This window comes from Centroberyx affinis, unplaced genomic scaffold (genome assembly GCF_046629955.1).
Source record: "Centroberyx affinis isolate AG114_WGS23_722 - 3 ecotype Tasmania unplaced genomic scaffold, CSIRO-AGI_Caff_v1 ptg002930l_1, whole genome shotgun sequence".
In the NCBI taxonomy this organism is placed as follows: Eukaryota; Metazoa; Chordata; class Actinopteri; order Beryciformes; family Berycidae; genus Centroberyx; species Centroberyx affinis.
In genome coordinates, this window is record NW_027281049.1 from 300,195 (window position 1) to 326,807 (window position 26,613).

General features: G+C 41.4%; 1 protein-coding gene across 1 annotated transcript; it reads left to right on the forward strand.

The window, feature by feature from the left end:
• LOC139658611 (poly(ADP-ribose) glycohydrolase-like) lies at positions 1-25,123 on the forward strand. The gene is made up of 17 exons (XM_071536741.1): positions 1-524; positions 638-726; positions 858-1,588; positions 2,727-2,849; positions 3,025-3,111; positions 3,409-3,483; positions 7,885-7,977; positions 9,148-9,302; positions 12,196-12,275; positions 12,385-12,445; positions 12,625-12,700; positions 14,037-14,184; positions 18,636-18,714; positions 20,325-20,433; positions 22,239-22,344; positions 23,606-23,734; positions 23,940-25,123. Exons 1-17 carry the CDS (start codon positions 409-411, stop codon positions 24,113-24,115), a joined length of 2,433 nt encoding a protein of 810 aa, XP_071392842.1. The 5' UTR covers positions 1-408; the 3' UTR covers positions 24,116-25,123.
• Positions 25,124-26,613: the final 1,490 nt, after the last annotated feature.

A 26,613-nucleotide genomic window follows, 5' to 3' on the forward strand; every position in this document is an offset into this window, starting at 1 on the left:
TCGTATATAGGCACTGTCAACATCGCGCCCTTTGAAAATTCTAAAGACCACCACCCTTTGAAATACTGTCGGTTGGAGCTCATACTATCAGAAAGTTGTCACTCAGCACAATACTTGCTTAAGTGTTTTACGCTCTTTCTTGAGTTTTTACAGCCCGATGTATTTCAAAGCTAGCTAGCATGTACTGGCTAGCTATGGTTGGCTGACTAGCATTGTTGCCAGTCAATAGAATGAGGTCAAGAACTACTGCAATTTGACAGCAAACGACAACTTCATGCAAAAGTCAGTACTACTTTTATACTATATAGCAGTTTCCTACACCATTTAATGATATAGCTAGCTAGCCAGGTAGTTATGCCCCTAACTAAAGCACTGATATGTGCTTTCTTCAAGTAGATTGTGTCATGTATGGCTGCAGACCGTATTTTGAGATTCGTTCGCCTGCTGAAGAAAGGACTGCCAAAGAAACAATTGTGGACAATTCAAAACCAGGCCTCGTCGGTGGTGTTAACTCAAGTTGTATTGTGAGTATGCACTGAGGGACTTACCATGCTTAAGCTGCCAGGATGCAGTATTGTTTCTCTGTCTCTGTAAACATGGTATAAATGGTCTCACATGTTGCCTTCTCCTTGTGTAGAATGGCTGCACTGACAGACTTTGAGCCTATTGCAAAGAGACTGAGGGTTGAAACTGGTGCCCAGATATCCCCATCATCTTCTCTCAAAGGTAAGCTGTGGTTAGATTTTTTTTTTTGGACTGTGATGTTATGTCTAGTTGATATGACAGAAACAAGTTACTGGCTTTGTTTTGTCTTTGTGTCTTCCCCTTCTTAACACAAATTAATTTCTGTCCTTCAGGCCCAAGTTTATGTAGTCCGAGCATAGATAATGTGACAATGGATCAAGAAAAGAAAGAAAATACAGAGAAGAAGATGGATATGCGGCCAAAGACTGGAGCTGGTAGATTGCGAGGCGTCAAGATGAAAGTTTCACATCCCAGACTCAGCCCCAGACAGAAACAGAAGTTCAGAAGTACGCTTGACCGCTGGCTGGTGAAGCCCCAAAAAAACGTAAACGCAGCTGAGGTGTGCCGAGCTCAAGAGGATGTAGAAATGACTGATGCGGGTGGGTTTCAAGGCACCTCAGTTCAGTCTCTGGACGCGGAGAGCCAGGGCCGCACCTGTCACGTCACTGAAGAACCTGCTGTCATCGACCTGGATGAAGAAACCCAGCCACAAGACCAGGAGGAAGACGACCCAGTCTCACCAGCTTCCAAGGATTCTGCAGGTGGATCAGAAAAACAAGAAACGGAGAGATGCTCAGGAGGCTCGAAGGGCTCTGCCAAACCCAACCCCAAAATAACGGACTTCTTTTCGGGAACCTCGTCGCCAGGCTTACCTTTGAGATGTGACAGTCCAGAAGAATCTCCAGAGAAACAAGATGGGGACAAGGGAAGCGCTCCACCCGATGCCAAGTCCGATGTCACGTGGCTGGGAACCCCGATCAGCGAGCTGAGGAGAATGCCTGACTGTGGTCAACCACTTCCACGGCTGAGAGATGTTACTGGCCAGCACACAGTGTTGATAAGGGTTTGAGCAATTCTATTTTTTAAAATCTAGACAGTACTTCAGTTGATTAAGCCTTACTTGTTGTGGGTTTATAATTGTGTGGGTAGTGTGTTGGGCTCTCTATCTTCATGATGGTAGTGGTAAATGATGCTTAGGTCACCAATTCAGAATCTTGAAGCATAAATACCTCCATAGGTTTTTCATCAGGACAGAAATATTTTGTGAGATGAAAGTGATCTTCCACAGTTATATTAGTAGAGATTAGGAACGGGTAGACCAAAAATATGCCACGGAATTGTTTTGGCAATAGCAGATTACAAAGCCACTAAATTACTTCATAGTTGTTTTGCAGTGTTTTTTAACCAGACAAACTTTGTTGGTGATGAAATATCAGCTCAGGTTCAGGTTCAGGTTCAGGTTTACTTTTATTGTCTCCCATGAGAAAGACACTGCTGCATGGTTAAAAAAGACATATCACAATTCTCTTATCATCTGGACCATCATCTGGAATTGAAATAATTTGACTTTGAGTTTGGCTTTGTTTTTGATTGAGCCATACTTGACCAAACGCTGTGAAGATAAAGTTGTTCTGCTAAACGCAGCACAATTTAAAGAGCGGCTGGCAAGGCCGTGGTTTCACAAGAGGCAAAATGTGACGCAACTTGGTCACAGTGGTGAATCACTTCCATGGAATCAGGGGGATGTGGCTAAATCCTTTCAGGTTCAATGGCAGTATTATATTATCAGCAGATATGAGACAAGGCTATGAGGGGTGGAAGTAACACAAACAAATGATAAAAATAGGAGTCATGATGAGTCATAAATTGTTTTGACCGCACCCTGTGTTGACTGTAAAGAACGAGGCCTTTGTAACAGATTCTGATTGCTATGCTCACAAACTCCCTAACTACGCCCCCAGTGTCTGTGTAGTAAAAGATGCCAACACATAACTGTCTTCACATGTGTTTAGGAATCTTTTTTTTTTATTTTTTTATTTTTTTTTCACCTTTATTTATTCAGGGGGTCCTTTGGTCCTTTAATATGATTATTCTTTGAGTTTCTCACAATTCTACTTTTTTGTTAATAGGCCTTTGTATTTCACACACAGGTTTTGTATTTACTAATGCATTTTGTTTTCTCTGATTACTCACATTGACAGACAGACCTTCTTCAGAATGGTAAGGTTCCTGTTCCATATCCTACCAAGTTTATGGATGCCTGGGACGATGTCCATGTCAAGATGCCCTGTTCAGGGATGAACTTGTTTCCAGTAGTAAATGAGGTAATGATCAGTTCATAGCAAAAGTCAAATTTCTACTAGGATAAAATAAATCTTATAATCACAAGCTAATTATGAAGATATCCTGCAAAATAATGGCAAGATTTAGATATTTGTTGTGCATGTAAACCTTGTTATTGATTAGGGCAGAAGGCTGACTAACATGGTGCTTTTACAGGAAACAGAGGAGCTGCAGAATGAGAGCCGGTGGGAGTTAATCAAAGAAACTTTAACCAAGAAACTTACAAGCTCACATGATTTGAAGGTGAGTTTCACATCTGTTGCCTTGTAAATTAAAGTTTCAGAACTTGTTAAAACCTATTTAGTTTCAGTAAAATGCAGACCACAGTGCATTGTGCTTGTTGTTACAAGACTATGCCATAAGATGGCGTCATGATCCCAGAAACTACAAGAGGCACACAGTCCCCCTGAATAATTCATAATCTTGATATTTTCCCAAAATGATTTTTACTATATATAAATAGCATTTATGATTTAAAAGGATAATTCAGATTTCTTTTGCATGTTATTGAAATATAATCATGTATGTGCTTTGTTACAGAACACAGTATTGAAATACAGTGCTGCACATGCCAAGAAATGGGACTTCACAGCATTACATTTGTACTGCACTAAGGTAAACAATATACATATCTACTATTACTATTTTAATTGACCCAGAAATGGAAAATTAAGTCTCTTTTGTTTACTTGTCAAAATTTCCCTCTAGGAAAGACTGAATTGAATGAACACATACATGCAGGCATGCACACACACAGGGACACACATGTTGATGACGTTTAAGGATTACTTGTAGACTAATGAAACATTAAGTGTCCAATCACTACACTTGATTGCCCAACAGAAGGTATCATAAACCAGTGTTGGTGCTTCTCACAGAACTTGGTTCAAGCACAGCGCAGATGGCTCATTAGCCAGTGATGATATTGTCTGCAGCTTGTGGCAGGCACAGTGATGCAGATTCCTCATTGACCCTGAATTAGATTTAGCTTGGCATATGTCTTAATTGAAATATGCATCAATCTAGATAGTAGGCCTACATTTTGGATAGCTCTTCTTGATAGCTCCAAATTCAGAACTTACATTACTGCTAAACGGATGGGAGTCATAGGGGCAACTGCAACATGTTTCATAATTCCAGGTCAAACACCTTAACTCAACTTAAACTTAAACAACCATTTGTTTTATGCAAAATGAGGATTGTCTTTTCAAAAATTGAAAGGGAAATATACTGAGGTAGCTCATATGTTTCCTATTATTTAGCATTCATTGTGGCTCAATTTTGCTGATGTTTGTGTGACTTCTACAAGAAAACAGAGGCATGAATTCATTGTAAGTATATGAGCCTATCGTATAGAGTGATCAAGAATAACAACCAAATTCACTTAAAATGTACTTAAAAATGACAATCCTAGCTCTGGCAGTTTTGATTGGATTCTTTTGGACTGAAACTTTTAGTAATGGCTGAAGTTAAACTCTATGGAAATCTTAAGTAATCCGTAGTGATTTAACAAAGTAGCTTGACAACAAGAGGGAACGGTGGATGTGACAAACAGGACCAAGACGAATACTGGACAACAGTTCAGTGTCAGTGCATTATATCGTATGCTTTCATTGAATTCCTAACTCCAAAATCTAAGGAAAACGGTCCTTCTACCGCAAAGTAAAAACAATTGGCCTTCCCAACTCTCCTAAGGCTAGGGATGTAGATGAATGACCCTAGATAGGTATACTGGTAAAACACAAATATTAAACCTTCTACCAAACTCTTTTAACAACTCTTGGGCGGTAAAAAGGATAGCAATTTGTGTTAAAAGATTTCGATTGCATATAAAAGACAACTGCAATGATTGCAATAGAATGCAGTTCATTTGTCATTTTATTTACTCCCCCTGTCTGGACATCCAGTTTGGTTCAGATTAGCAGGGTTCTGTTGTTCATGTGCTGTTCACAGGATGATTTACAGTCCCCAGCTATTGGTAAGTCTTTTTATTTACGAGCCAAGGGAAAAATTGACCTGAGTTGCGTCATGATGGCCAGAGCAGTGTTGGTTCATTGGTCGTGGCTCGGTCGCCAGTCTCTGCACCTGCTTTGTCTGGAGGCCATCCATCATGTGTAGTCTTGATGGGCGCTGCGTCGTCCTGTGTAGAGAATCAGGGAGTGCAGTACCACTATCTGACTCATGAAGCGCTGGGAATATTCCATTTTGAGAGACGGGCCGTGTTGTGACATGAGTGTTTTATATAGAAAATCTTCCAGAGGAAATAAATAACAGGCTTTATTCTCATTCTGGTGAGGGAGTGCGCTCTCCAAGGTTTCATTGGCTCACTCTGTGTTGCATGGTATCATCTAGGGCACAGCAACTACATGTTTTTTTGTTGATATCGCACATCTCAGGAAAAGATACTTGTATCCCATTTTCCTTGGATGCCAGTATGTCAAATGTTTTCCTGTCATTTTGCACAAGAACGGTAATGGATTTTATGTTCGAGATTGTTGCAGCCCTTCAGAGGGAAAGTGGGAGTCAAGAGAAGTAATTTAATCTTCTGCCAAAAGGTCACGTTTAGTAGCTTGTCAGAAATGAAAATGTCTGACATTACATCCCAGAGAATGCATTACTCCGCCCTTATGCCGTCAAATCGACTGCATGCAGTATGTATGTCATAAATCATGTTAGAGTGGGAATTCTAGTGGGACAAAACCATAACGTGTTGAGAGGCTTTAGCCCCAGACTGAAGTTTAATTGTGTTGCTCTTGGTGCCGCTGTAGGATTTGGATTACATGAACTCTACCAAAATGGCAAAACTTTACTTTTAGCAATCTGCAAAATTTTCAGTATGCTATCAAACATATCAGAATCAGAACCAAACAGATTTTTTACTTAATTTTATATTTCATTAATGTTAAGTAAGGCAATGTGCAGACAGTACTGAACTATTGTATCATCAGAACAGATGGCTCAATAAATGTATTGATTTTAACTATAAGTCAGTATCATCAATGAATGGTTGTTCAGTAAAAATTGTAAAACCCTTGGGTGTATATATTGACATTGAAAGAGCTGAAGTAAAATCGTAATAAAAATGTTAGGCTTCATCTTGGACACCTGCAATGAACTTTTTAAAGCCTTGTAAATGTCACCGTAGCTCACACAAGGTAGACTTGCTTTATTTATGTTCTATATCATTGTAGAGTGGACACACACATTTCCCCTTTAGGAAGATGGTTTAATGCTCCTGGCTCTCCTAGATTTATTTCAAGCTTGGCTGAGTAATGGATCTGTGGTTTAACAACCTAATATGCTGAAGGGCCAGTGACAGTTCATTTTAGCTGAAATAAACTGATAGAAAGCAGTTCATATGGCCCACAGAATGTAGCGTTGATGGTTGTTATCGCAGTTAATTTTGACAAAAATGCATCAAAGAAAATCCTACATGGGTTATGTTAAATTTATTCCCTGTGTAACACAAGTAAACACACTTGGGACTTCATTTATGCATTGATGGAAAAATGTTAGGGTTATTAATTTGACGCTTAGGTACAAAGCTGTCAATAACCCACATAAATACAATGTTAACAAAAAAAATGCAACATAGTGTAACCCACTTTTCACCCTGTTTTTTTAATTTATTTATTTCCCTGGAGACGTCAGAGCGGAGTGGAGACGTCAGAGTAGGGTGATTTTGAGTGTCAGAGAAAAGTAGGCATGAATGGCATAGAATGACAGGGCAAGCACCTCCACTGAATATTCATCTCAGCAGACACATCTTATGAATAGTCGAAAAGCCGGTGACGGACAGCATCAGATTTGTTCGGTTCTCTTTCTCTCGCCCGACCAGCCCTGTATTTATGGTTATGAACACGCAAGTGTTTCATTTTGACACTGTCACATATCCAGAGAGGCAGGCGGATTGGTTTATTGCTCAGACCTGGGGGGAATAGGAACAGGGGGATGAGGCGTTGTGGTAAATCTGGATGTGAGCTCTGGTTGCTCCCCCCACCCCACATCTTGCTTGATTATTTTGTCAGTTTGGTGTGATGTATAGACCTGTTTGAAGTCATACAGAGTGTTAGTTCAGTTGATTTGATGCACTGTCTTCTGCTGATTTAAAGAGCCGGGGCTATGCTACCTCAGCTATATCCACCATCTCGCCCTGTCAGCCGCCTTCATTCATTACACCCATAGGAACGGTTTATGATGTCGACCAGGTCATTACTTACGACAGTGTTTAGTCAGGCCTCCTTTGCCATAATATAAATGTCCTAGGCTAAATCGCCAGTCAAGGCTCCTTGTCCAGGGAACACACTGTCCTATCTATCTCTCACGCATGGTCATTTGCATCTCTTCCAGGAAGCCTGTTTAATCAGCTGGCATGGCCGTGCAACCTTGATGAAATTGCTCTGTGATTGATCATTCTGACATTTGGTAGCCAATGCAGCTGTAAATAAGGGTGGTATATATTGTCTATTGTAAACTACTGCACTTAGGCAGTATTTTGGAGTCATGGATGGTTGGTATGTTACACTAACATTTGGATCTTGTGATATTATTATAGATGAACTGCCCAGCTAAGGCCAAAAGTCTTTTATTAATACATAGCCATATCTTCCAAATGCCTTTTTGAATGTTCCAGATGAGGAAACAGCCTACTGTACAGTCTGTTATCTGTCACTAACAGTTTCATACCTGCATGCATAGCAAATAATGTTGGGAAGCTAAATTTAAATTGCTTGCTCGTTTGCATCCTCGGAGTGTGAGTTTTTATAAGCTATGATTAATAAGGCAATAGAGTATATTGACTTATTATGTTTTATTTTGGCTACAGTTTATATCCCTTTGATTTGTGTCTTTAAGTTCCTTGACAAAATTGTACACATCCAAACATTTTGATATGGATCATAGCTGTTTAGTTTGAGTCTGTTATCTGTCTCAACTAATCAGTCCAAACGGCTAATAATGTCACAGCTGAGTTTTCTGGTGAAAAACAAACATAAACATGATCTCTTCCTCTCTCAGGTCCTGGAGCCTGATGCCACTGAACATCTGTTTGGTTCCCTGCTGCCAGACATGGTGCAATTAGCACTGAGAGCATCCGAGCTGTGTACCAAGGTAACAGCCATCACTAGCCAATAGACACTGACTCACTGGTCTGCGACATAGTAGATCACCACAGCAGCTTGACCCCAAAGGTCACGACATGACACATAATCTTAAGAAATGGTAGTGAAAAATTGGTGAGGTCAAGGCGTCTAGCTATTGACGGTCACTTATCAGATGTTTTATAGCCCTATTGGTCATCTGGTGCTTTGACCTGTGGATGATGAAGGACAGTGTGTCTGCAGCAGGAACAGGCTCATTAAGAAGGTTTTGAGTAATCAGTCGGCCAAGCAGCAAAACATCTGTCTGTTAATTTTACTCCTGTGTTAAAACTTATCCCTTGTTTGATTAATTTTAGCACTCAAACACAAGTACTTTCTTTACTCAAGCCAGCAGAATTGTGCTTTTAAATTGGTGTTGATTGACGCATGTGGCAATTTAAGTGTTGTGGCCCATCACGTTAAACAACAGTCTTCACTAGAGTGGAACAGAAAGTTATGTTTTGTGTTGCCACATAAGAGTTGATTTCTGCCCCCAGGTCTCAAGTAACTTGGCAATAATGAGACAGAAAATTGAGCAGCTTGTCTAAGATCGATTTAAATTCCACTTCTGCTGCACAGAGCCTATTGAAATCTATGCCTGCTTTGAGGTGGAGACGCAGAGATTAATAGTAGATCAAATTGAATGGGTTCCCCACATGCTCGTCTATTGCTGTCTCCAAAATTGATAACGAGTTTGCTAACTGAATTATGTGTTGTATTGGTCAGCGGAGAACTTCAAGTGAGTGTTACCAATAGAGTACAGTCATTATTTTTGTGTTGTTTGCAAATGGTAATTTCCTAAATTTACTTTTGAAATGTTATGGCAGTGCAACCTGTAGCCCTGCAAATAAGAGATTTCTCCTGCTGTTCTATTGCCTTTATGCAACAACCTCTCCACTTTGTCATCACAGAAGTGCTTATACTAATGCAACGTTCATTTATAAACTCGTACCTTTTATTGTGAGTATGGATCACTTGTGAGCATGGGTGGACCTTGATTGTAATTATAATGGCTGATTCAAGAAGCCCAGAGTGGTGCTAAATTAGTCCATTTATGTAACATAATTCAGTGTCTTGTTTAGCAAATTGACAAAACAAATTATTTTGACCTTCCTCAGTTATACCTCTGTTCCCCCTCTAGCCGATACCCCTCCTTAAGGGAGGGATGAACCATTCTATCACCATGTCTCAGGAGCAGGTGGCATGCCTGCTTGCCAACGCCTTCTTCTGCACCTTCCCCCGACGCAACTCCAGGAAGACTGAGTACTCCAACTACCCAGACATCAACTTCTTCAGGTACTGTAGGAACTTGGTAATTAGACACATTATCTTTTGTTAAGTTATATACCATAACCTTGTTGTAAACTGCTCACGTTGAAGGGACATTTTATGACAACTGGTCTCATTTCCATGAGGGGGCAGTACTGTATATGCTTTCCTCACTAATCATTTTACCCTAATCAGCTCGCTGGGCGTTTATTCAGCCAATTTATATGTAGTCGGATGCAATGCCTACACACAGAGTTATACGACTGGCCATAAACGATCACTGTGTTGCATAGAGAGTAACGATATTGATCAGTCTGACTTCCTCAATTACACAGTGCTCTAAAATATATTATCTTCCACAAAAAACAGACATAGAGCAGATCAGTTACAATTCAATTGAGCATGTTTAAGAGCCACTGTGGGGTTTTTCATTGTGTAATCACATTATCAAGCACAGTGCAGACATTTCCTTAAGCCTACCAGGACCAGCCTGTGACGATGTTTCAATTTATTTTTTTGAGTCCCTGCATTATTATTTACAGATTGAATTATTAACCAGAGCTGTGCATTCTGCCTCTTGTCACAGAGAGTACTCCTATGTAACGTACGCAGCTTATTGAGGAAAGGGCAAAGGGATCAGATACATTTCACTGTTTTTAATTTGTATCCGTTTTTGAAAGGAGACTGAACTTTCCACTTTCCAAAGTGTTTACTGATATAATAGGAATGATAAGAAGGGATCAGACAGAGTACAGGAGACACAGAAGAAAAGGTTTGGGATTCAACCCTAGGCCAGCGTACATTGTGATTCCAGATGCAGAGGGATTCACAGTACTTGACTGTGTCCATTTATCATGAATTGAATTGATTTTCTTTGGAATGGAAAACAGTTGCTTTAACTGTGATCTGCCTGTTTAGCAGCCCTGCCTCTTCACATTTCATAACTCTCCTCGATATTTCACATTGATTCATTGACCTTTATGGACAGGGAAACTACCGTTGGTCATTCTGTCTCACTCTAGCAGCTGTCAGATTTACCTATACGTGTCTCCAGATCATCTTTCTTTATCCTTTCATCATTTCTACTCATGATAGAATGATCAGTCCCTCTGATATCATCATGAAAGATATTCCCAGCCAAACCTTTTCCTTCAAAAGCATCAAATATGGCAAACGGGATGGTCAGTTAGACTTTTTTTTCTGCAAAGCTTTCATTGTACAGATCATTGGGTTGGTGTAATGCAGCAGGCCTCTTGGTAATTCCTTAAAGGCAACAGGATCAGCGGTCTTGCTTTGACAGATCACTGCTCAGTAGCGTCCCCCATCTCTGTCGGCATCACAGTGTAATTACCTAAATGGAGGAGGGAATTAGATTAACATTGACTCAGATGGCTGCTTCGATAACGGAGAAGGCCATTGGCTGTTTTGCGGAAGACTGCGACGATGGTCTTTACCATCAGTATTTCACATATGGGCTTTGCTGTGTTTGAAAAGTAAAGCAATGCTGTAGCTTCAACATCCCTGAAAATTGTCCTAAATCACAAAATTGGCATCTGTCAAGTATTAAATCCTTTGGAATATTGTGCTTCCATTTTCTTATTAGATTTGGTACAGAGCTGTGGGATCCAAGCTCTCTTTTATCTTTTCTAGATTGGAACTTCATAAGAATACTCAGAGGAAATAAAATCACAGCTTTTTTTTTATAAGCAGATGAAACCTCCTTTAAAGTTTCAAAGTTTGGTTCTGTTTTTCTTTTGCTATGATTTATTTTTTACTGTTAAGTGTAGTTAACTAAGTTCTATACTAGAAGTTGTTTATTTATTTATTTATTTTGTTTTATTTTATTTGCAAAATTTTTTTTGAGAAATGATTTCTTGTTCTTATGATGGAAAACCCAGATTTGCTATACATACCATAGTTGCTTATAGCTTTTCAAGTTACATCATAACTCTTTGCACTCCTGTGGTGGATATATTGGTATTATATAATCATGTATTAATTCTCTGTTCCCCAAAGACCATATTGTGCTCCATTACTAAAAGCCTGCTCTCACCAGTGGCTAGCTCATGTCAAAGACAGGTTGCCCTCAGGACTACATGACGCAAGATTGTTTCTACCGGCCACACTGACAGAAAAGAGAAATGAAAGCAGGAGTCGACTTAGATGAATGAGTTTCCCTGCCCCTGAAGGGCTCTCAGTGCATCAAGCCATTGTCGTTATTTCATTTTGCTCACATGAAATTTCTCACTCATTGTTATGGCATGTGGGGCGGGCAGTGGAGTTCTTTAGAGTCGGCTGGAGAGGGTGGCGGTGGTGGCCTTAATGCTGGGAGGGCATTCAAACACCCCCACTGCACCTCACTGCTAGCAGCTTTTTTTTTGTGTGTGTGTGTGTGTGTGTGTGTGCGTGTTTCAGGGGGATTGACATTTTGCCTCCTGAGGACTGTGCTCCTTAAAAGGGACATAGGGCTTCTTAATGTATCCCTGAGGAGGGAGCCCTGTTTCCCTCTCTGTTCCTTTTTGTGTGAGTGCTGTCAAGTGGCACATGAGTGTGACTTTGTGATGGCAGGCCTGGGGCAACTCCATTGTTGCAGCAGCGGAGAAGCTCCTACATAATCGGGCAGTGACTGAAAGGGAAGTTGAGTGAGAGATGAACTAATTCAGATCAAAAGTTAAAGCATGACTGAACTCACATGGCCAAAGTGGAGGCCTTGTGTCTCTACAGTACCGGTTATACACAGTGTCTTTTTTCCGGGTCTTGGCTATAGTTTCTTGAATAAAAGATGCAGTGCTTGGCTGTGATGTCATGTCCAGCCGCTTGCTAAAAAAGTAATGCTTTTCATTTTGGCAAGAGCAGCATCATATGTAGTGTAATATCAACAGGAACTGAATTAAATGTATTAGTCCCCTTCTGCTTTTAGGCTGTTTGAGGGGGCATCTCCAAAGAAGATTGAGAAGCTCAAAACCCTGATGTGCTATTTCGAAAGTGTCACTGAGCAAAGTAAGTGTTCACATCATATTAGAAACATTGGCCTCTTTAGTAATGCAGACTTTCTGTTACAAAATAAGATGCAATATTGAGATTGTTTTTTTCCCCCTTTGCATTTCAGAGCCGACTGGACTTGTAACATTCACACGAAAAAGTTTGGATAGACCTCCGAATTGGAAAAGGTGCAGCATTTTGACAATGTGATCAAGAAAGTATTATGCTTTTGTTATTTTACTTCACTGCAAAATCACTGCAGTCCACAAATTTAATAGTTGAATTGTTTGGTTGCAACACAAACACTAGCAAGCCAAATATTTATTGTTGTAGTTGCTAACTGGAAAGGGCATTCTTTGTTTTTCAGCTCACAGTCTCAGCTCACGAAGCTCCACATTACATGTAAAGGCACCATTGAGGACGATGGCTATGGAATGCTTCAGGTAAGAAGATGTGGACATGGAGAAATACATAAGGAGCTCTTAGTTTAAGAGATGCTGGTTACTCTGTGTTATACTGGGTTTCCCTGCCTCTTTTCCCCCTTCGGTAGTCAGTCACTGAGCCACCACATTCTGGAGTCTTTCACCCAGAATGCTTACTACTGCTGAAAAGGCCTTTGAGGGAGCGGGTGACATGTCGGCGGGAGTGTGTGCTGGGACCGGGGTCGAGGCCTCTGAGCCTCCTCTGCTCTCTGCGTCGGCCGTGCTTCCTATACACTGTCAGGACGGCCCCCTCTCCCTTTCACCTTTTGTTTGCCTCCAGTTGCCACAAGCTGACAGCTGATGTGCACACATGACCAGCTCCGGGGCACGCCGCAGCCAGGATTGATGGACGCTCTGGTGAGGCGGGGGGCGCTGACAGCCTGTCAAAGCGGACTTGGGAGGCTGGCCGACTCTGGCTGTCCCAGAGTTGAGTGACCAGTTCAGGGAGATCTGCTATCAGACTGCCGCTCGCCGCTTCCCAGCTCTTGCCGGGGTTGGCCTGGGCTGTCTGTAGGCCAGTGAGCCACAACTGTCAGTCCTCAAAATGGAGGATTATACGATCAGACCGAAACTAGCGGTTCTCATGTCTGTGTCTGAGCTGAAATGATGAGATGCTTCTTTCCTTTCGACTGGCAAACAGACGAAAATAAACAGGTAAATTAGTGTCACCTACAGAACTCTGCACAAAACTGAAAGCACACAAACAAGTGGTGAAGGATATCATGGACCATCAGTCGGTAGTCAGTTTAACAGCCTGTCACGACTGGAGGGAGATGTTTACTTTGGACCGTCTGACTGTTCTCTTGTTTTGATGTTTGCCACTAGCAGCAGCACACTTAAGTGCTGCTCCTGGGGAGAGCTCATTTTGGCACGGGGGACAGATGTCTGAGTAACACTAGCACCTCAGGCAGTCATCCCAATCAGCCTGTCAGGGGCTCTGTCAAAAATGGAGAAAAAGGGCTTAGACCCTTTTATGACGTGTTTTCCTCCTGGTGTCCAAGTTTAGGACAATATACCTTACATGGAATCAAAGAAGAATATTCTATTCTGTCACTTTTACTCAGATTAACTTGCTTGCTGTTTTGTTTTCCAAGAGTTGTCTACCAAGCTGAGAACAAGTACATATGAGTAAACGTTTTATCCTGCTAGATGGATATTATGGATGTGCAGTTACAGTAGAGAGTAAGTGCTGCAAGGGTGGATCCACTGAAGGCAACGTTCCCCAATGGATCCATAACCTCCACCCTACTTTGTGATAGTGTTCTCTTGGCTGTCAGTCATCCGTTTTGATTTGCAGGTGGATTTCGCCAATCAGTTTGTGGGAGGAGGCGTCACCAGTTACGGTCTGGTTCAAGAGGAAATCCGCTTTCTGATCAACCCTGAGCTCATCGTTTCTCGCCTCTTCACCGAAGCCCTGGACCACAACGAGTGTCTGATCATCACAGGTCAGCGATCAGAATTCCTCCGCCCTGTTACACTACAGTGCCCATTGGAAAAAAACACCCTATTTATCATGTTACTCGCTAATAATTCATGTTTTAGTGCACTGATCCAAGTCAGATCAATAATACCAACTCTTCTGACATGTGACCTACAGTATAATTTGACAGAGCAAACATAGAGGAGCACCTCCAGTCACACACACACAGCAGGGAGTAGACATTGCAGACCCCTTCAATTTACCCCATCCTGGCACAGCAAGAGGCGGCAGGATGGCTGTGGCAATCGCCCTGTTTACTGTATCTGTCCCTGCCACAGTCTTCCCTTTGATTGGCTACACAGGAGAGCTCCATCAGTTGTTTGGGAGTTGGAGACTCGACTTTCTTGATTGCTCTGTTGGGTCTTTCTGTTAAGTAATTACTTATCACTGTACTTAAGTATAGAGTGGTTGTGACAAACAAAGTGGTGGCGACCCACTAGACCCAGTAACAGGAGCTAGACTTAAAGAATCACTGCAGGAGGCTGATAGCTCCTGCCTGTTTCTGCCCTGTCTCTTTCAAAACAGACACCGTTCATTTATCCGTCTAGACTCAAGTGTTTTAACAAGTGTTACAAACCTGGCTCAGGACTTGCAACAAATGAGAGTCCACACACTAATGAGAGGTGAAAAAAAAATAGTATTGAATAGTGTGAAACATGAAATGGAAAACTGTAATTAATTTAACTATGTACACCACCCTGTAGCAAATATAAATTTATCCCGCAGACAGTAGTTTGCTGTATAAGGCGGCAGAGGTATATCTGTTGGAATTTACAAAAAGCATTAATTGGTACCATTATACAGTCTGTTGACAGCGAAAACAGGAAAAATGCAGAATAGCTGATATTAGTAACATCATCCAACTTTTTAGACCATCAATTTGCCGGTGTGTGAAACACCACACCATGTTCAAAAACTTTTCTCTTGAGTGCCTCACTTCATTTATGTGTCTCACACACTCAGTAGGCTGTCTTGGAACAGTTTGTAGTCTGTAAGTTCCACCAATGTGAGAGTAATGACTCCTCTTTATCTAATGTGAGCCTAGCTGCCACTGCTTTTGAGGTCTCAGAAGAATTAGTTTAAACGGTGTAGTGTAGTCTTTGTAGATTAGGGAATTTCCCATGTCATCCACGACAACTTCAAGATATACAGACATTTGAACAAGGATCTAAAAATAGTTTCTCCCATTATGATATTGAAATTAAATATTATTTTGTCCGCCCCTGAAACATCTTCAGTGACTTCACTATGTTATAGAGCACATGCCCATCCCACATAAATAGTTGAACTGTCTAAGATTATATAAGAGTGCATCCATAAGCCTGCAGAGTGTTGGATCTGCCAGGAAGCCCCGCCCTCCCAATCAGCATTCATACGGCTGCGTCAGAGCACCTCACTTTGGCGGAGTCACCTTCAGACTTCTTGCCGGCCGTCTCTCTCTCCTCCACTTACGCCACTTAACTTTATTACCGCGGCCCAGAATTAATTATAGCGGGAGGACCTGCCCAAGACCTGCTCCGCTAATGGACTCTTCCATTCCATCATCTTTATTAAACCCCGCCCGTATTTGTTGTCCCCCATTTTAAAAGTCCGAGCCTTGGCTGCATTGTGGCCACGTGGTAAATCATATTCCTCTGTGATACGTTTTGGCGCACAGCAGTGGGGCTAATGGATCTTACCCCTGCATTGAAATTTGCAAAAGTGCCCAGGCTTAATTGAATTTTCCCTGATTGCTACATCTCTGGCTGCCATCGGGGCGGTCAAATGTATAAATAGGATCAAGGGGAAAGCAGATGATTCATCGATGGCAATCCTGACCAGGAAATGTGACGCAAGCTGCAGGCAGGCGAGCAGGAGATAGTGGCCTGGAGAACGTTCCCCCTACTCTGCACAAAATCCTGCTTCGTCTATAGATTCAGGGGGTTGGATGGTGGTTCTGTATGTTTGCAGCTTGCAAATAGCCTACAAAAAACACATGTTCGCCTTACACAGTGGATTTATCTTTTCACTTTTTTATTTTCTGTTATTTTTGTGATAGTATCTTTATTGCAGACAACTGTGTATGTTATTTTATAAGGTGAGAAACAAGGTTTCTGGCGGTTTACTGACATGCAGACCTTGACAATAGAATCTCGTGGGAAATCTTTTCCACTCGCCCAGTTTTGCCTTGAGATGACAATGAGATGTGCTTCTGACCTTTCCCTCTTTCTTCAGTCGCTGGTCCTCCACAAATATGAGACTCTATCTGACATATTTACACATGAATGGAAAAGCCTCCAGGAGCAACTTGAATTATGTTTGTAAATTTTTATGCAACCTATTTGTTATTCAGAAATAATTCCTGATGGGCAGACATCTTTGCACGGGAACGAATGATCCGTCTGCCCATTAGAAATCATTGTTAAATAACGAATGGGTTGCATAAAAATTTAGAACCATAATTCTTCCTGAAAGGTGTTCATTTCATGTGTAAATATGTCTGATCATAGAGTCTCATATTTGTGGAGGACCGGTGACTGAAGAAAGAGGAAAAGGTCCACTTGTGAAGGTTAGGTGTACGCATATTTAGACCAGGAGTCTCATGGATCAGGAGTGTATGAAGCTTGGCATAGACTCACTACTAAAAAACCTGTGTACATGTTTTTCTTTCGCTATAAATCGTGCATAGAAGTGTAAGGGCTTCGAGTTTAGTATAGACGCAAACGCACCTGCAGGTACTAAGAGGGTGCACATTATGAGACGTCTATGTGCTGCCAATAGTATGAATGGAGTAAGCCTAATCTATTATGGGATAAGGCCCTTCAACTCCTCTTATGGTGTCTTATGCTGTCAGGCTACAAGTGCCATCCGCCCATCTTTCAGTGACTTGACAATCCATATATAGCCTCTAGCTCGAGCTTTATGGCAAACGTTTTATCCAGGGTAAAGTCTGCTCATTAAAATCCATTAACTTGAAAGGGAATTTGGCTCCTCAACGTTAAACTGAAGAAATTCTTAATGATTTGTGCAAAGTCAAGCAAAGAGATGATAATTTCAAGTGTTTCTACATCTTAAATCATAAAACATGGATAACACAGTCATATGTGTTTCGCTTGATAGCCATGACGTCGTCTAATGCAGTGCTGACATCGGCTGTTTCCTTGAGTGATTCTTTCCTTAAGTGGTTCTTTCAAATGTTAGATTTATGCAGTATGTCTCCATGGTGTGTGTGTATATAATGTATATATACTGTAGAATACTTATAGCCTATTCTGCTCTTTGCTCAGCTATATTGTTGAAACTGCACACAGGGCTACTAGAACAGGCACTTCGATGTCTTACTGAGGCAGTGATTGCGCTTGTTACTAGAAAAATAAAAATCAGAGGCGAGCTGATTATTAGTGACGTGTCTGTCAAGTGGAGCGTGCTCTAGAGGTTCCCTCTCACAGGAGCGCACCTCCTAATACCCGCTGACCAAGGCCCCGCTACTAATCAGCTCGTTTATTCAGCCCACAGCGGCAAGAGCCTCAACCAGTGGTCTCAACAGCCACGTACTAATGAGCGCTAATGAATGGGAAGTTAATTTGTGGCCTCATTTGTTTGACTGTGCTGTTGCCTCCCCACCCTCCGCCCCCTCCCCCACCCCACCCTTTCACGAGTGTTGAGCGTTCCCCTGTGGGCCGGCGGTCGGTCGCTGCCTCTCACATCTTTTCAAGCGGGGTAATAACTTGACCTTCCTCTTGTCAGGAGACAGCTGCTCCGTGTCGTCAGCTCTCATCTGAAAACTTTTTACTGTTGTTTTCATAATTTGTCACCTTTCCTTTTCTATTAATGCATTTCTATGCAAAATTTTCATCAAAAACTGGAACATTTCAGGAGACTGTGGTCATCGCTTTAAAATTGTTTTTTTTTATTGATGTATTTATTTATTATGATATTCAGATGGTTCTTTTGCTTGAGAGCCAAATGAAACTGGGATGCATGTTTTTGGTTTCCTGGTAATTGTCACACAATCATTTAGCATCATTTATCACCACTAATGGTAAATCAATGGCAGTCATAGGCGTAACCGTCATGGTTCATAAGTTTTGGTCAAATCAAAGACATGTTGCTTTGTGCTGAAGGAGGATTATCTAACCCAAAATTGGACCCCTTTGCCCTTTGCAACTGCCCATATGACATTCATTCATTCAGTCTTACTGATGGTGAAACTGTAGATGTTTATTTGGCTTTTACCATGAGAACTAGCCAGGAATTTCTGTTTCACCTACCTTCCAGATGAAGTCATTTACCACAAATAGAACAGGAATTATCCTTTAAATATCCTTTAATTCTCATATGTTTGTTTTTTTTCACCCTAAGTCTTAGATTAAGGGTTAATATGTTAACTTATATTTGCACTGGTGTATGATTTGTGTCCTTGCATGTGATTACCAGGTACGCAGCAGTACAGTAAATACACAGGCTATGCACAGACCTACAGATGGGGTGGCAGCCACCAGGACACAACTCCCAGGTATTTATTCTGTGTGGATGCTTTAGTGACGTTCAATTTAAATATTTAAATAAAAATGGATAAAGGTAATAAATTATTGGCATCTCCTTTCGAATATACAGACTTTAAAAAAAGTCTTCACCCCTCTGAGGTTTTGCTTGTTGCCATGTTTTGTTTCTTTTTAGTGCAAAGTATTATATTCTGTCAAAGGGAAACCTATGCATTTACATTTAAGGCATTCGTCAGACGCTCTTATCCAATGCGGCCTACAGTGAGTGAGCCGGTAGGGGTTCAGTGTCTTGCTCTAAGACTCTTCGGTAGGATATAGCTGCTGTAGGGATCAAATCTGTGGCTTTTCTGTGATGGGATGTTTGCTCTAACCACTGGGCCACTCTGCCATCCTCTAAGTTGTACAATCTAATAACAAAGCAGTTCTTTATACCCTTCCGTAATTTGGTATACATTACAACATCGCAAAATTGTTCAGCATATTGTATCGTAGAGTGAGCTACGCAAGTATTTGGACTTATGATAGCAACACATAGTTTGATATTTAGGCTCCACATTTAATTATTGTGGATATGAAAGACACAAGTGTGAGGCTGAAGTTCAGATTGGGACCTTTAATTTCAGGTTATTTTCAGGTATATCAGATATATAAACAGTTTCGAACTGCAGCCCTTTTGGTTCCCTCAGGTGACAAGAGTATTTGGAAAGATTAAAACGATAGTCATGCACCAGTGCCAGGCTCTCTCTCTCTCTCTCTCTCTCTCTCTCTCTCTCTCTCTCTCTCTCTCTCTCTCTCTCTCTCTCTCTCTCTCTCTCTCTCTCTCTCTCTCTCTCTCTCTCTCTCTCTCTCTCTCTCTCTCTCTCTCTCTCTCTCTCTCTCTCTAGCCTCTTTGGTTTTCATTGCATCTCTATGAGGAGTAAGAGCTGCAACAGATCTTAAACATACAGTACACCTAGATCATTTGAGTAAGACTATGAAGTACGTGGTTATAGGACTAAAGTGCAGCTATAATACACTGTAAGCATGTTAATATGTCTTATGACACTATAAGCACCTACAGTGATTTATAAGTGGTTGTAAAGCTCATTTATAATATTTAGTATTTGGTTACAATCCCTTATAGAATATGTTTGTAATGTTTCATAATGCCCCCTGCTAGAAACTTGTCTTGTAACACTTCTTGGTCTAGTGTATTATAGAGCTTCATGAACAGTTATTCATGTGGTTTTGCTTTAAGTAAAGGGAGATGCTTGGTCATGTAGTGCATTATAAAGCTTTATAAACCACTTTTTGTTGCTTTAAGTAGAGTGATCCACTCAAAGCATTTCCCCACCGAGGTAATTTACCAATGAGAGCAGTTTAGCTTTAGCTATTAATTAATCACTAAACTAGTCAACAAGTCTATAATTATTAGGATGGCACAAAAAACCTCCACAATATGTGCAGTATTGCTGGTTGTGCTGTCTGAGAAGTGAGCAGTTTTTTAAATAATTTTTTTTTGTTGTAAAAAAAAAAATATTATTTGCTTTCGCAATCCGGCAACAATTCCCAAATAAATACATTTTGTTATATTGTTGTTCAAGAAACAGTGCAAAACCGGTCTTCCTTTCATTAATTTCAGAGACGGCTGGCAGAGGAAATGCACAGAGATTGTGGCCATTGATGCGCTGCAGTTCAGGAGCTTCCTTGAACAGTTTCACCCAGCCAGACTCAACCGAGAACTCAACAAGGTTGCTCCTTTTTTCTTTTCTTTTCATTCTGTATATCTTGCATGCTTTCTTGTTTGCTTTCTTGCTTTCTTTTACTCTTTCTGTGTTTCGTTCTCTTCTTTCTCTTTTCTTTGTCCTCACTTTGTTTCTCCTTTTTGATTTTCACTGTCTGCCTTCATTAGAGAAAAATAAGTGTTGCGCATTTTCCTCTTGTGTTTGGCGTTGGTTTGGATGTAAACACAAATTGAAAACAAACAGAACTTAATGTCAGGTCATTGCAAAACACATTTTAGTAGCTGTATGGTCAGCACTGCTGTAAGTGTAATTTGTAATCCATTGTAGACATAAATATGAACAGTTTGTATTATTTATGCCATTGGAAGTGTGGGGGGCAGTCTACCACTGTTCTTTGATGTAGCGCTTTGATCTTCCATAGTTGTGTGTCTCTTCAGTATTAGAGTAAAAGGTTTATGTTGCAAATAATGTTATGCCTTCAATTTGCACTTAAATTGGCATTTCAGTTCATATTAGACTTAGAAAACGCAGTCTCACCATCACACGCAAATGCTGATCTGAAATTGATTAACATGTTTACTGTTCTGGGAGTAAATATTTGAGTTATGCAAGCATCGTTAACATGTTATGTAGATTGATGGAATATCATATTTGAAGTGAATTATCTTAATTTTATAGTCATTCCACTGTACTATTAGGTCCAAATTGTATTTTAATGCACTATTGGTGACTTCAGGACTTTACATTCATCATTACTATGAAAATTACACCACAAATCTTTTAAACAGTATTATTTCCAGATCTATGTCATTCCTCCCAGGCAGAGATAGATATTCGTAACAGAAAATCAAGATGTTGATGTTGTCAAGTCTGCCTTCAGAAAGCATGGAGGAGTTTGACAGCTCTGACAGGGGTGTGAAGAATGCACCAACATGGAGATCAATCCTGTTTCGAAGATTGTTCAGCTAACTGTCACATCTGCCCTTTCACAGGGAGAATTTATGACTGGTCAGAGGGAGGATGGGTACTTACAATTCATTTTCACTATTCACTTCATTTCCTAGGCGAAAATTAATGTCCAGTGCCTCTTCAAATCCTTCATTTAATTTATCCTGCCTGTGTAACTGATCTCTGCTGTGACATACAACCCACCTGACTTGTTTTCGCGTCAAAAGCTATTGTTCATGGACATGCTTTAAATAGGTAATAGGCAATTATAAATATGTAAAACCGACACCGATTTAACACCAATGGCAATGAAATCGAGCCGTTAGGTGTGAAGTTGCCCCAAAATGGTGTGACGTTAAAAATGTATGTTTAGCCAGGCCAACCGGATCTCTCAAAGCTTTTATGTGTGCATTCGTTGAATAATGTGGCAAGCGCTGGCCTGCAGGCAAATGGAATTACTTTGTTGCGTTATATATTCCATTTGGGTGCGAGTGCGCGGGGACGTGGGCCTCGTTATTATGAAACGTCCCAGTGATCTGGAACAGTACGGTGATCCCAAGACCCGAGGCACATCGCAGCCGCTTCCGGCTTTACATACCAAATGAGATATCACTCCCCACTTACCGGTGACCGGCCCTGCCACATGTGGCTTGACGCGGCGTCACCTCACGAAACCCTGGTTCATTCAGGTTTTTGATGACAGACGGCTTAGTTTATTTTTGTCAGACTATGTTGTACAGTATAGATATCTCCAGAGATGTGTCCGCTACAGAGCTCTTTTCTCCCATATGTGTTTTTCTTTGTAGTTGCATTTCTTTTTAGTTTGCACACTTCGATCTCGTCTTTCCTCTCTCTTTATTTAGGCCTACTGTGGCTTCGCTCGCCCCGAGGAAAGAAGCCAAAATCTCTCGGCGGTGGCCACGGGGAACTGGGGCTGTGGGGTTTTCGGCGGAGACACGCGTCTTAAAGGTAAGCTCCAGGTAGAGAGATCCTGAATAGGGCTTTGTGGAGGAATGTACTCACACAGTCTTGGTGCAGTAGACTCTGCTGCTGGATATCACAGAATGCATTTCAGACTGAAAGCCTCCAACAGATCAGTGTGGCCATCCATTAGTCTTCCGGGGGAATGCGTTCATTTACTTAAGGCCTATTCGTCTGCCTTCCCCTTATTGATCAACTGACAAAGTTAATATTTTTCATTAATAGCAAAATTGATCGCCTGCCCTGGTCCATCAATCGGTTACAGCGCTCTGCCTGAGCCTTGTATCACTGTCAGTGAGCTGGGAGGTTCAGGAGAGTTTACACTAGCCCGTCCAGTAGAAGCTCATATTCCTCCGCTTCCTTCCCTACATTATTGTCACTTTCCACCTGACCTGGAGCCGCAGCGCTTGCATACCGTACACACACCCGTGCATATTTGTTAATTAGCAGCAGCAAGTTACAGCCCTCCATTGGCAGAGTCACCCACTGTCTGCTTAATGACATGCCTCCCGGGAAAGAGGCTCTTAATGTAGACGCTGTTCCCCTCTGCTTACCTTCTGTGGCCTCACATAGCCACCTATTTTTAATTGTCAGAGAATGTTTTTTTTTAAAGAAAACTGATGATACAAAGCAGGGGAGAGAGAAACTGCCGAACTGTAGAATTACCCAGCTTAGCCCCCGTGTGCAGATGTTTATTCAGGGCTGCTCGTTACCGTGCCACTGTCCCAGCCTTCATTAATCAGCAGACTTATTTCCAACCTCTTTAAATATTCACAACTCTCCGGGGCCAGACCTAGCCACTCTTTGGAACTCGGTGACTAATCCAGAGTTGTCAGCGGGGGTGAGACCTATCCCCTGGATTATTTACCTTTTACAAGCCACCGAGACTGGTGCCACTCACATTGAATGTTAGCATGGGCTACTGGATGAGACTTTTTATCTCCCTGAAGTGGTCTTTATTTAATTTTTGTTGCATGTTTACAAGTGAGAAAATGACAATGTGTGAACAGATCTGGAGAAGAGACAAACAAGTTGTATATATTTGGTTGTCTTGTTTGTTCCTTACTTTTTATTTTCAAATTATATAAAAACCCTCTTAAAAGCCTTTATTTGTTTTATTCTCCATGATCAGGTTATTTGTACTTTTATTTTCTGTATGGATGAATGTGAAGACACTGTACTGTATGGAAACGGCTTTTGTGTGACTCTCCGGAGAGGTTTAACACGCTCAGGGCTTCTGTTCCTCCAGCTCTGCTCCAGATGCTGGCAGCTGCCGAGGCGGGCCGAGATGTGGCCTATTTCACCTTTGGTGACAGGCAGCTCATGACAGACGTCCACAACATGCACTCGCTCCTCACCGGGAGGAACATCAGTGTCGGTAAGGGAAACAGCCTCTCTGCCTGCTCCCAGTCCCGCTTGAAACTGTGTATGCATTTTTTTTTTTCTCTCAGAGGATCACGTTGCATGATTTGGTGATGTGATTAATTATGCTTTCTAATAACTTAACAGAGAGATTTTTTCCATGTCTGTGGCATCAGTGTGGGTGCAGAATGGCCGGCTTACACTCGTTGTTTCCATCACAGGGGAGGTGTACGATCTCCTGGGGCAGTACTACAGCTCGGTGTGTAAGAGCTGCCTCGCGCGGCGCCCTGACGTCAGCCTCTACTCCTTCATCCGCCAGCAGGTCAGCTCCTCCTCGGCGCCCGATGACTCGGACGGCGGCTCGGCCAGACAGAGCGTCCCCGCGGACCGCCATTAAGGTCAGGTGGCCCATGAGTCACCGTGCCTTACCTCCCGAAAACCAAACTGCTATCCAGCTAAAACATTCTCAGTCTGCCTTTTGGCTCTATTTTTTTATTTCAAGATTTTTTGTCAGACAAACTTTTAATTAACGGTGGCGGATGTACGAAATGCCATCTCATCCACTCGCGGCCCAAAATGAAAACCTATAAAGTATGCAGATGCTTTACAAGAACGACTGCAGTGCAGCAGGTGATTAGCTTTGCCCCCGTCTGCCGCTGCAGTGGAAGTTTGTGTTTATTTTCCTGCTTCTGGTAAAACTCCGATGGATTGAGCTCCGATACGACACAATTGTGATTTTAATGGTGAAGCAAAGGTTGCCATCCATCTTCTGAGTTTGTCATGCTGCCTTTTTTACACCCACACATATCCAGCCTAATTGAATTGGCTGTCAGAAATCAAGTTAAAGGAAAAGAATAACAAGAATAAGCTTTAGAAAGCTTGGCGCAGTCTCAGGAAGGGGGTTTGATTTAAAGAGCACTCCGGCTCTTAGGGAAATGGTCCATTACCCTCTATTGTATTGAAACTTAATGTATATTGGCAGTAATGTTGCAGCTCAAATCATGGCCCCATGCAGCACACAATATTTTGCTTTGCTGTAAGTATCACAATCTGGCCATTAAACCAGTCACGCTTCAAAATGTTGATTTCATTTTCCCAATTTGATCACTTTTGTTTTTACCCGCAATTTAAATGATTTCAGTTTAAAAACTTGTTTGAAAAGCTGGTTATTGATGAATACTTCTCCATGAGTGAAAATTGAGATTTTTTCTTATAGATGTTTTGCAAACAACATAAATAAAATGTATCAGTTTTCAATGAATATAATTATCTGATTTGTAATATCTTGCGTCATTTTTTCTTTTTTTCTTCAGTCATTCTATTTGAAAGCACAGTATGAATGAAGCCAAATGTCATGGATACCTCTCTGAACAGTCTGAATGAAGGCTTCTTGTCCCATGGATGTTAAAGTCAAAGTGAGTCCCTACACAGCCTCGCCATTTATCTTCCCCCAGCTATTGCTTCGCCCTTTCTCTCATGGTTTAATAAGGTCATACCTTTTATATAAACTGTACATGACACCTCATTAAGTAAAGAGTGGATCAGAGAGAATCCAGTCACAGGCGAGGGTCAGGCGGTGGGGCTCCTATGTGATTCCTCTGCCTGTTGGACAAGTCTCATCTTCCTTTGCGTCAAGAGAAAGCTATTTGGTGCTCGTCTCAGAGGTTGGGCCATGACACTTTGTTTGATGACATGCAGCTGACAATTTCTTAGGCAACGTACATGTTTTGCGGTATACCTAAGCATGTAACAATACGCTCGGCATGTATGGTATATGGTACTGGATTCACAATATCTAAAAAGAAGTTGAAATATAAACTAATTTACCCCATAACAAAATACATTTTATGTTCAGCTACTAACATAGGCTAAAATGGGGAATTAAAGCAATAAGGTCGACATCTTGCTTGGTATCATATATATAAATACTTTGTGACTTTTTCGTATTGTGTAATAATGTAATTACATGCCTAATGCAGTGTGTAAAAATAACTTTTTTTTGAGTTTGATGACATATTTTTAGTTAAATATCCAATTAGTTTGCAGTATTGAATGGACTCCTGGAAGTGAATGAATGGGGTGTAGCTGTCTCTCCACTCAGCTTGGGACTGTCTGCCTTCATGGAATCAGGACCTGAAGTAGGGGGTCCCTCTTTGTAGCCTGCTGATTTCAAAAAATCCTTTGGTGGCGTCTCTCCCAAGGGGATCCACCATAGAAACACAGGGGGATCCTACTGGATTGATCCCTATGCAGTGAGCCCCATACGTGTGTTTGACCTTTCGGCTACCATCTGGCATAAAAACACACACAGTGAATGAACACAGTGTTCATTCTTTTAGATCCAGGATCAGAAGTTGACACATGGCTGCACTGCAGTTTGGAGATGGGAAATTACCTTTTGTTAGATTACTGAATGATGCAATTTGTACATAAAACATATTTCTAAGCTAATCACAAAGAGAGGGATGGAACAATAATGAATTAAGGAAATACTCTTTATTTTGTGCTGTATGATTTATGTCACACTGGGAAACTTGCAGTGATAAAGCTAGTGATAAAGCTCGTTACTTTCTTTTTTTCAAAAAGTGCTCCAAGGATCCTATTTTCATGCATGGTGACTCGCTCCTACAGATCATGAATACTGTGAGCTTGCAAATTCTTTTTGCCCTTCCCAAACAATATTTCTCTAATTTGCTTACAGTTATGTTTTATTTGTTTTGTTTTTTCAGTTTATCTGTAGCCCTTCACACTGTGTTGAATCTTACAAGTCCCACAGTCAGCTCTCCATCGTTGCGCTGGTGAGTGTGAAGCGGGGGGAAAGGAAAGGACACAGAGAAAGGGGATCCGGCAAATCCTAAATTGGTACAGTAGTATTTTGGACTTACGTGAGCAGAC

What these genes read in the sequence shown, in the direction of transcription:
- LOC139658611 (XM_071536741.1), top strand. Translation starts at nt 409, where the DNA reads ATGGCTGCAGACCGTATTTTGAGATTCGTTCGCCTGCTGAAGAAAGGA. An exon ending in TGTTTCCAGTAGTAAATGAG is followed by an intron (nt 2,850 to 3,024) that starts GTAATGATCAGT and finishes GTGCTTTTACAG; the next exon opens with GAAACAGAGGAGCTGCAGAA. An exon ending in TCAACCGAGAACTCAACAAG is followed by an intron (nt 20,434 to 22,238) that starts GTTGCTCCTTTT and finishes CTCTTTATTTAG; the next exon opens with GCCTACTGTGGCTTCGCTCG.